A 12,244-nucleotide genomic window follows, 5' to 3' on the forward strand; every position below is an offset into this window, starting at 1 on the left:
TCAGAAAGAAGTTTCTGTATTATATGAAGCCAGTCTCATAATAATAAAGAAACAAATCAGAAAGAAGAGGGGCACTATTGATGCAATAAGCTCTTCGATTCGCCAGACTCGTTAGAATTAGAACATAGTCAAAGGGTGTATTTGTTGAATACAATTCTTTGAAAATTCTAAATTAACATATTACCATGAGTCGTTAATTTATAACAGGATATAATCTAACAGAATGTTTGTTGGTTGAAAGTGTCACCAAAAATCTTAAAATGTAAAATTATTGTATATTGTTGTTTTTTTTCTTCTCATGAGGAAGTACTGTATTCATTTGCAGATTACAATTTTTGATTTGAATAATACAAAAAATTACCAAATGGAAGAATATGTAGTAAAAGCAATCATCAGAGTATGGTCCTTGAAGGAAATACAAAGTAAGTGACATTTCGATGCCCCAATCGATAGGTGACGCGCCGATATAGTTTTACTGCAACATGCAATTCGTTGATATATATATGACCCGAAATTGATGTTCAGTTTTATTACGGGTTAACCTCTGGGTATTGCTTGATATTGATTGACTACTTATGGTAGTTATGGTGTCCACACAATGCCAATTGTGGCTCTCATTTGGGATAAGACAGCGATAAAACACGATGTAAACTTACGCTTGTTTTCATTAAATAATATTGTATCAGTATAATATACTAATACAAGAAATTTATTTTGATTTCGTGGAACATATAATTTTCTTTGTAAGTGATTAAAACCATAAATTATGTGCTGGAAAATTATGACAATCTTGTTTATTTGTGTTTGTATGAAGAAAAAAACTCATCAAAGATACCAGAGTAATAACATATATAATTAAATTGTACATTATCTGTATATATTCGTTATAAACGTTCATTAATCGTTTCTACAAGCAGTATTTAGCGCACATTAAAATACAAAAAATAATGTTCTACAACATATGCATATGTACATGTGTCCTAGCTATCTAACTGTTTATTCTGCTGTAGAGTAGGACAGTTTTGCAAGAAGCATTTTTAGTGTTTACAAGTGACCCTTATTTTATATGCAAAGTTGTTCAATAACAGTTTTCTTACAGCTTCATCCAGATTTTTTAAAGAGGCAAAAACTGAACTGTTTATTTTTGGTATTTGCTTGATTTCAGAAATACAATAAAACAGATATCTTTTATCCTTGTAACTGCAATTTAAATTGGATCTAGTTATTCATACACATTTTATTCATTTGGAGCTGATAAAGAGCTTCACTGGGGTAACCGTCACCAGGAACACCGAACAACTTAATTTGAAAGCCAAGGATATTAAAATATATAAATGATAAAAATCAAAGAAAAACAAATCAAATAGGCAACAGTTGTTTCGTTGTCAATTTATGTACGATTTATGAGTTTGACTGTCCCTCTGGTATCTTTCGTCCCTCTTTTGTATACCTCTGTTCGAAATTCATAACTCGATTGAGGAAAAAAAAACAAATCCGGGTTACAAACTAAAGCTGAAGGAAACAAATCGAATATTCTACGACATAACAGAAACACAACATTAAAATGTAACACACAGAGAAACGAACTATAAAATAGCAATGACCATTTTCCTGACTTGGCGAACTCATTCTGAATATGTATCTCTAAGCTCATTCTTCTTCATCGACTTATTAATCCACATCCTCGTTCTTTGGTCTCTGGTTGATAGTTGTCTCATGAACAATCAGTGAATTACACTTAATCATATATGTGACGTAATTTTTAATGCCTTTTCACCGTCGTATGTGACGTCATTTTCATAATTTACTGCGTTGAGGCCTGGACTGAGACGGGTGTGTCTATTCTGTGTTGGTCATTCATTATGTATTCGTGTTTGTTTTATGTAATGAGTTAATAATTCAGTTTCATTATGTATATCTGTTATATTCATTTGATATTTATTTGTATTGTAGTCCTGTAATATTATGTTGTCATTTCTATGTTATCCCAAATTCATGTATTTGGTTTTGATGTTATATTTGTTATTTTCGTGGGATTTTGTCTGATGCTTGGTCCGTTTCTGTGTGTGTTAGTTACATTGTAGTGTTGTGTCGTTGTTCTCCTCTTATATGTATGCGTTTCCGTCAGTTTTAGTTTGTTACCCCGATTTTGTTTTTTGTCCATGGATTTACGAGTTTGAACAGCGGTATACCACTGTTGCCTTTATTTATATACATCCCAAGATCGAATTATAAATATAAGTCTGGAAAGGGTTGACCTAACATATCAGCAAAAACACATATAAAGCATTAAAACAAAAACAAACAAATTATATACCAATCTCAGAGTTTTCTAATGTTCTGAATATTTTAAAACCAATATCAAACGGCATTCCCCCCCCCCAACAGAAATATTTAAAAACTGTTAAAACTTAATGCATTAATGTCGCAGACAAAACATAACAGTCTGCGAAAGTAACGACATTGTGCAAATTCAAAATTACTATGGACAGGAAACATAACAAAATATAACAAAACGTTTTCAAACGTGTAATGCCAGATTTTCAACTGAATAAAAATCAATGTCAGTAACGATGAAACCACCATAAGCAGATCTTTCTACAACCTCATTTTAATTACTGTACGGAATAGGTTTGTGCTAAGGATCAATCGATAAACACTTAAATATCAAAGTTTGATGACTTCAATATCACATTGATATACCTTTTTGTTTAAATTGACTCTGTGCAACCATTAAGACGGCATTCGTATATCAAGTGTTGTAAAATTTTATGAACAGATACATGTATATTATATTTATGAGGTTTTCGAAAATACTAGTCGAGAGAAGTTTAATTCCGAAAGCCGCAAGGATACTTATATAATTTGTAATTATCTTTAAAGTTATGCCTCATAGGCAAAAACATCTTATATTGAAGTATCCTGCAGTTCAATATGTTAATGGTTTATGTAATTTGTTCGGTTATGTGTTCTAATATAAAACAGATTTCGTTATAATTTTACCAAAGGATGGATATAAGCCAACACTAAAAAATGACAAATACCAGCAACACATTAAAATTAATACAGTCATATATCATAAAGATATTATACTTCATGTAAATGAATATATTATGGTTAGATCGATTGACATGAGATGCTGAAAAAGAGGCATATTACACAAAGTATGATAATTCGTTCGATTACAAATATAAAAATTGTTCAAGCATCTATATTAGCCAGTTTATTTTGTTATGTTTTTCTTTTCTCAAACCCAAAACACCATTACCTTATTCAGCTGACAAACAAAATTATTGTAGATACAACTCAGAATCTAAAGGGCAAAAAGAACAAAAGGACGGTCACGATGAATATCGTAGAAGGTAAAATATTTCTTTATGTAGAAAGTACTCACAAGTTATCCTTTCTAACAAACGTGTTAGGTAGTCTAACTCGTCAAATACATGTATTTAATAAGCAATACAAATGCAAGTTCAACTAAACATGTCCACAAAGTGATAAAAAGTAAAATCACAAAAATACTGAACTCCGAGGAAATTTCAAAACGGAAAAACCCTTATTAAATGGCAAAATCAAAAGTTCAAACATACCAAACGAATGGACCACATCTGTCAAATTCATGACTTGGTACAGGCATTTTCTTATGTAGAAAATTGTGGATTAATAGCTAGCTAAAACTCTCAATTTATGACAGTCGTATACAGTTTCATTATACTGAAAAGGATGTGTTAACAAAAAAAAACAGACATGTTTAGTAAAAATATCAAACAAACAGGTACAGCAGTCAACATTGTGTTATTATCTTTATCACTATAAAACAAACAGATATGTAAACAAACATTTACCATGACACAATAACACAATGTTGATGTGAGATGTACAAGTATAGAGCCACGTCACACGCAAGAAAGAAACACAAGAAGGCACAAGTACAAAACACATCAGCACACCCAAAAGACAAGAATACATAAATAATCATGGAAATGCACTGACGTCATCAGGATATGCCACTTGAGATTTGACTCTCACGCCATTAAATGTTGTTAACAAAATTTAAAATTCCTATATGACATAATCAACACTGTGGATAATAATTATCAAAAGATCAATGATGATATTTTGGAAGTCAATCTTTATCTACGTTGTTACAGTCACCGATGACAACAATATCCGATTCACTTCCGTTAGTCTATTAATTTTCTGTTTTCCCTTGTTACTTGCGTTTTTACTTATAATGTATTGTTAACTACTTACCTCTTAACGGGATGAAATTTAGTGGCATTTTCATCAATAAGTCTCGCGTTCGGAAATATAACTTTGTAATATTCCATACCCGAACCCAAATAGTGTTATGTTTTGATTGAACTTATTTTATAACTATTCCAAAACAAAAATCAAATGTTGTAATACGTGGAGCACCTAATATCATTCAAGGATTTTGTTGGATCTCGTGTTGCTAAGTCTCTAGGTTTCTATGCCGTGTTTTGAACATTGTTTGTATGTCGTCATTATTTATTGTTTTTGCCACTTTGTCAGTTTGATTGATCTATAGTATTTCTTATAAATATTATCTAAAATTTTGTTAGTCTTTAGCGGGTCCAGCTAGATTATTGCGCTTACTGTTTTCTTATGTGTACCGATAATGCAAAATGACCAAATTATAATCACCTTAAATATTTACAGACTTTATTTTCTGAAATTAAAACAATGTAATGCAAGAACTTGAATTAATAGAAAAAAAAAATATATCATGAATTAAAGATTTGAAATTGTAGCCACATATTTTCCCCTTTCATATACCTGGCGTATTGAATAATAATTTGTATACCTTTGAAACTATATACACAATTTATTTTGGTCAATAATTCTCATGTTTTAGAATAAATATAATACGTCATATAACGAGATATAGCAAACACAGCACTATCATTCTGTATCAAATTTCGAGTTCAATTAATTTTTTAAATTAAAATAGCAAATATAGATTTGAATACACGCGCGCCTGGTTTAAAACAAATAAACATTGTTTCTTTGATTTATTTTCGAAACAGTTTTTTTTGTTGTATTTCGGAAACAATGTTTTGTTAACTTCAAAAATTACATTAATTAATGTTCAAAATTTAAATGGTTTGTTTGTATTACTTGAGCAAAAGATTGATTTTTTTTAAATGATTTACTCGCACATTACATACTTTCGATTGTCTTCTCCACCAGTAACCATAAGCAGGATAAAAGTTTGACATACATTTCAATTAAACACATATTTTGAGAAAATTAAATTGTTATGCACTTCCTACCTTCCTATATATATTTCCTGTGTGATCAAATTTATTTGTTTAAAGACGTAAGAAACACGCTCAAAATTAAACTTCAGGTATAAATACCAAATAAATCATCTTATTCCAAAATCTTATTTAGAGATGTCTGCTTCTCTTGTTATATACTTTTAGTCAAATATTTGGAACCCTCTCCTTTTATCCATGTCTTTAATAATTTTGTCCGCAATCCCCTTCTTTATTTTTTGTTGATTTTATTACATATAGTTTACACAGACATTTTTGAAAATCTTATAAAAGCCTTTTGTTTGTATTGTTTTAAAAGAAAACATGTGCCAATGACGCATGAATAAAAAATCTAGCGAATCATTCCCCCACCTTAATAAACAACTGCTTAAAATTGAAAAACAAGTACACGGACCTTTCAATTTTGTTCTGCTGTTGAAGTCGCATCATTTGTATACTATCAATTCAAAACAGTCTTTTAGAACTTTAAACTCGCAACTCCATAAACGTGATAAAGCACATGTTTTGCCATCCTGCTTAAGTCGTTTTGGTTTATCTTACCTCGCATATTTCTTAGTGCTAGCCTGAAACTGATTTTTCTCCGGTGTACCGATATTGAAAAAGCACTCGTCTCGCATGCATGATTTCACAGATGGCAATACAAACCTGATAAATATTTCAGAAAAAATGGAAATCAATATCAAAAGATATAAGAAGATGTGTTATGAGTACCAAATCTATAAATGAAAACTCTTTTAAACTCTAGCAAACGAGTGTTAGTCTTAAACTGTCATTTGGATCTCAAGATTATCTGAAAGTCTAAAATAAAATACCTGTATTATAAGGTCAATTTTCATACTTTGAGTCAATTTTATGAATGAATGAATGCGGTACATTCAATAGTTTTCAAATAATTAGCTTGCCGTCAATTCAGTGTTGTTCAGTTGCTATTTAGATGATTAAGTATATTGTTGATCTGTGCAAGCCGATGATCAGTATTGAATTAACCGCTGTGGATGAAAATTGACAAACACATTGAAAAAAAACCTAGATACATGTTCATCAAAATATAAGAAAGAATCATTAGTTTATTTCTACGTAATCATTACGGAAAATGCTATCAACATGTTTTGCAATATTTACGACTGTTTATGCATTTGTTTATAGGGAAAAATCCTAAATTTATGGAAACAGTCCACGTGACGCCTGGCTCACTATCACTCTACTTCTACATTGCATACCAATACATACTAGAAAGCGGAGAAATAAAAAACAAAAAGAAGGTATATACAGTATCTATTATAAATTCTTAAAAAAGTCCAAATATAGTAGATAAAGGCAACAGTAGAATACCGCTGTTGGAAACTCAAAAATCGATTGAGATAAATCAAATCCGGGTTACAAGCTCAAACTGAGGGAAAAGCATCAAATATAAGAGGAGAACAACGACACAACAGAAACACAACATTAAAATGTAACACACACAGAAAAGAACTATAGTATAACAATGGCCATTTTCCTGACTTGGTACAGGACATTTTATGAAACAAATGGTGGGTTGAACATGGTTTTGTGGCATGACAAAACTCCCGCTTTTATGGCAATGTTAAATATTACATTAAAATGACAACATTACATGACAGGACTTCAATACAAATAAATGGGGGAACATATAGGACAGAGAAACACACAAATAATAGCTAAAAAAAAGGAACCAGGTCTAAAATTTAATACGCCATACGTGCGTTTCGTCCACACAAGACTAACTAACCAGTGACGCTCAGATGAAAAAAATTCAAAAGCCAAAACAAGTACAAAGTTGAAGAGCACTAAGGACCAAAAGTTCCTAAAACTTGTGCCCAATACGACTAGAACTGTTTCAACTAGTCACTAGGACAGTTTAAAACATATTCTGAGGAAAGATTTTTACCCGATTTATCAGAACCGTTATTGTTTGATCAGTGTAACAAGGTTGGGTTTTTGTTACTTTGCAACAAATATAACTATTCTCCCAATATTTGTTCCCGTTTAGAACAGGACTAACATATTTGTTGGGAAGCCATAATGTATCTTTAGTATGGTCTTCAACTTTTGTTACATTTGTGCATGCTTTGGTTTGCATATCTTTCATATCTGGATGTACTTTAAACTGGGTTCGACGGTAAAGCTAGCAATGGTTTCAAATTGGCACCAAATACTCAAAATAGGTATCATATCACTTCATATCATATAAAGAAAAAAGTAATCTAATGTTCTCTGTTAATTAATATGTTCTTCAGTGGTGTACATCTTTTATTGTTTATAAGATGTGCACCAAAACCTCTAAGTAAGCAAAGGAGCAGCACTGGTTCATTCACGTATCATTAAGTTTGAATGTTTGAGGGAATTATTGATATGCTTTTCTTTATACCTCCTATATGTTTGTATTATGGTTAAAAGAAAATATTGGTAAATGTTTGTTTTTTTATTCTCTCTTTAGAGATTTCAAAAATTTTAAAATATAATCCAACAAAAATTCAAGCCTGTAATTCAGTGGTTGCGGTTTGATGCAATATGTCATTTTTGATTTTCGTTAAATTCATGGTTTTGAACATAAATCAGTTAGTTAGTTTTCTCATTTCAACTGTTTTAAATATATCATTTCGGGACCTTCTATATTTCAATATATGCTATGGGTTTTGTTCATTGTTGAAGCCCATGCGTTGTCAAATAGTTGTTAACTTCTACGTTTGTTTGGTTCCTGTTGAAGATTTGCCTCATGGACAGTTACGCCAGATCTTCTTATCTAATATTGGTATTGTATTGTCATGTCAGTATGTGGGCTGGTGATCACCATCATATAAATCGATCTGGTGGTAGTAAAATGGCATTTACAAATAATAATGATTACTACATCTGAAGTTTAAATCAGAAATTCGCAAGCATTAGATACAAAATGTTATGAACACAGTAAAAAATAGACAAACGGGCATATAAACTCGTAGACTGAATTGCGGTCAAGTGTAGCGAATGGCCATGCGACAAGATTAGTCAAACCAACTTCATACTATCATCTCGTAATGGAATGATTGTGTCATTTGTCATTTTAAACGTCCGAACAACCGTATTTGGCATTTTTTTAAACTTTGGGTCCTCAATGCTCTTCAACTTTGTACTTGTTTTGGCTTTCTAACTATTTTGATTTGAGCGTCACTGATGAGTCTTATGTAGACGAAACGCGCGTTCTGCGTATCAAATTTTAGCATGGTAACTACCAAAACCCCTCAACACACACCTGAAAAAATGAATACGCTTCCTATGAACGATCTAAAGTTGAACGGACTGATCACGTACATGATTGTGTTCTTGATTATATCATGGCAGTTCTAGCTTATATACATGTGCATGTAAAATGTAATTATATTTAATTTTGTGCAATGTTTCTAATAAGGTCCATTGTGTTTTAATTATTTTTTTAATTTGATAACAAAGACTCTTAACGGTTTTCACTGCGAAATATTAAATCCAACTGTCTCTTTTCAAATAGTTATGAATATATATATCACTAGTATCTCAATTGTTTGTAAAACAATTGAAAGGTCTTTCCTGTAAAAGTGATGTTTTCGTAATGTACTTTGTAAGACCTTTCGTTTGATAAACGAGAAGCATACCTTCTGAAAATTTTCGCTTTTAACACTTAATGAACTCATCCGCCTACATTTTCGGGATCGGAAGTATGATATATGTAACATAAGAGTAGATGAGCTTTCATCTGATATGCGATAACGCAATGTTCTAGAAAATTTGTTTTTTTGCACTAAATAACCCTATCCAACTAATTTTTGGAGGTCGGGAATTTGATATTTCAAATGTACGCTTTATGTTCTTTCATTCGATATGCGACAACCTTACCATCTGAGAAATTTGAATTTTTGCACTAAATGACCCCACCTTTCCCCCTTGGATGAAAAAGGGGTAAAACGTTTTCAATTAGAAAAATTTCAAGTAGAGTTTATTTAGACGTTAAATTTGATAATCAGATGACCCCATTTGACAAAGTGCCAATAATGATGCAATATCAACTATATAAATAGAAGTTATGAAACTTACAAAGTCAATGCAAAACCTATAAATTTCAAATTAATTTTTTGGGTGTTTTGTTTCTATGGAATGTTTTTGGTATTTGGTCAAACATATAACTATGTTAACCTCTTCAATTTCTAAAACATTTTAAGTGATAAGCTGTTGTTGATTCAGAAATACATGCCTCCGCTCGCAAAACTTCAAACTGCATTATCTCTAAAACGACAATAGATATCTCAAATATGTTAAATGATAAATGATCTGCAGTTGAAGCACATCATTGTAGAAAAATTGGGACAATTCCAAAGTTCATCTATGTCATAATGAATCATCAAATATATGATGCAATACCAAACTTGAGAAGGAAGTCGTGGAGACATGGGATTATCACCATTCAACTCAGGATCACTTGACCTTTCAAAATATCACAAGGTCAAGGTCATTGTATTCTGTGAAGGTCAAGGTGAAATTTCATCATGACCTGACATTGACCTCAAATTGAAGGTCTTGGATTACTGATCATCTGTGCAGTTTAAAGTAGGTTGATATCTGTTACCTTTAAAAGACATACACACAATACTATACTATTAAGAATCATCCCGTTGTAAATTTTGAACAGACGGTCGGATGTTTTTGGGCTCGTCGAGAGATACAATTTTTACGCTGTATGTATGCAGCAAAGTCTTATCGTTTTCATAATATGTAAGCTTGAAATTGCAGCGTAATTTGTTTTTGCACTCGTTAACCTTTGACCTTGGGTGCATATTAAAGGTTACATGAATTAAAGATTATTGGTGAAGGTTCGAAGTCTCTATGACTTCTGGTTCTCGAAATAGAATTTAAAAAAATATTTATAATTGTTTCAGATGAATAACTCCTAAGGCTTAGCCCAATTAATACGATATTCCCGTGCTTGCATTTCCTATCATGATTTTCTTGATAGAGGGTTGCTGCTCACAAGGAAGCTATTAAACCAAGAGTTCCAAATGGTGAAGTTGAAATCATCCCTTCGTAAATTTTACGGACGCCATCACGAGTTGGTTGACCGTTATGGAATAACCGTTTCACAAATGATATCGGATATGTTCCTTACGTCGTAACTACAATCCCTTTCCCTTTCATGAATGTGACCTACCGAATTAAGACTATTTACCGGATTTGTAATCACATAAGCAACACGACGGGTACCACATGTGGAGCAGGATCTGCTTACCCTTCCGGAGCACCTGAGATCACCCCTAGTTTTTGGTGGGGTTCGTGTTGTTTATTCTTTAGTTTTCTATGTTGTGTCATGTGTACTATTGTTTTTCTGTTTGTCTTTTTCATTTTTAGCCATGGCGTTGTCAGTTTGTTTTAGATTTATGAGTTTGACTGTCCCTTTGGTATCTTTCGTCCCTCTTTAACAAATTATTTAAAATTGAGAAAGGAAATGGTGAATATGTCAAAGCGACAACCACCCGACCATAGAGCAAACAACAGCCGAAGGCAACCAATGGGTCTTCAATGTAGCGAGAATTCCCGCACCCGTAGGTGTCCTTCAGCTGGCCCCTAAAATATGCATAATAGTACAGTGATAATGGACGTCATACTAAACTCCGAATTATACACAAGAAACTAAAATTTAAAATCATACAAGACTAACAAAGGCCAGAGGCTCCTGACTTGGGACAGGCGCAAAATTGCGGCGGGGTTAAACATGTTTATGAGATCTCAACCCTCCCCCTATACCTCTAGCCAATGTAGAAAAGTAAATGAATAACAATACGCACATTAAAATTCAGTTCAAGAGAAGTCCGAGTCTGATATCAAAAGATGTAACAAAAGAAAATAAATAAAATGACAATAATACATAAATAACAACAGACTACTAGCAGTTAACTGACATGCCAGCTCCAGACCTCAATTAAACTGATTGAAAGATTATGTCTTCATCATATGAATATCAGGTACAATCCCTCCCGTTAGGGGTTTAGTATCATACTATCATAAAATATATGAGAAGAACATAACCCGTGTCATGCCAACAACTGTTTTTTTAGAAATAAATGTGTTTAGTTCCGATGCAAAGACCCTATCAGTGAATCAATGTTAAAGCCAAAATATGCAATCTTTAATGACCTGACAACAGTATCGTAACTATATCCCCTTTTAATAAGTCTATTTAAAGGTTTTGTTAGTTTCTGAGGAGAATACTGACATTTTTGTGCTTTATAAAGAATATTTCCATAAAATTTTGGATGTGAAATACCTGAACGTATAAGATGTCTGCATGTTGAGTTATATTTACGAATTATTTCCTTATACCGGTGATAAAATTTAGTAAATGTTTTGACCAGTTTGTGATATCGAAAACCCTGGTGTAATAATTTTTCAGTAATACATAAATTTCTCTCGCTAAAATCTAATACATTGTTACATACACGAGCGAATCGTACAAGTTGAGATATATAAACACCATAAGATGGTGACAAGGGAACGTCACCATCTAAAAATGGATAATTAACAATAGGAAATGAAAAATCATCTCTTTTATCATAAATTTTTGTATTAAGCTTCCCGTTTATGATATAGATATCAAGATCGAGGAAAGGGCAGTGGTCATTGTTATCATTAGCTTTATTTAAAGTAAGTTCTACAGGATAAATTTCTTTAGTATACATACTGAAGTCGTCATTATTTAGAGCCAATATATCATCCAAATATCTAAAAGTATTGTTAAATTTTTGTATCAAATGTTGTTTTGATGGGTCTTTGCTAATTTTAGTCATAAATTGTAACTCATAACAATACAAAAACAGGTCCGCAATAAGTGGTGCACAGTTAGTCCCCATTGGAATTCCAATAACTTGACGATATACGGAATCTCCAAAGCGAACAAAAATGTTATCAAGTAAAAATTC

General features: G+C 32.1%; 1 protein-coding gene across 1 annotated transcript in view; it reads left to right on the forward strand.

The window, feature by feature from the left end:
- Positions 1–12,244, forward strand: part of LOC139518982 (uncharacterized) — a 48,279-nt gene that overhangs the window by 18,449 nt on the left and 17,586 nt on the right. Inside the window, exons 7-9 of the mRNA XM_071310692.1 lie at positions 326–422; positions 3,300–3,362; positions 6,450–6,565. Coding sequence (XP_071166793.1) covers positions 326–422; positions 3,300–3,362; positions 6,450–6,565 — 276 coding nt within the window. The remainder of the gene's footprint in view (positions 1–325; positions 423–3,299; positions 3,363–6,449; positions 6,566–12,244) is intronic.

Source organism: Mytilus edulis, chromosome 4 (genome assembly GCF_963676685.1).
Source record: "Mytilus edulis chromosome 4, xbMytEdul2.2, whole genome shotgun sequence".
NCBI classification, from domain to species: domain Eukaryota; kingdom Metazoa; phylum Mollusca; class Bivalvia; order Mytilida; family Mytilidae; genus Mytilus; species Mytilus edulis.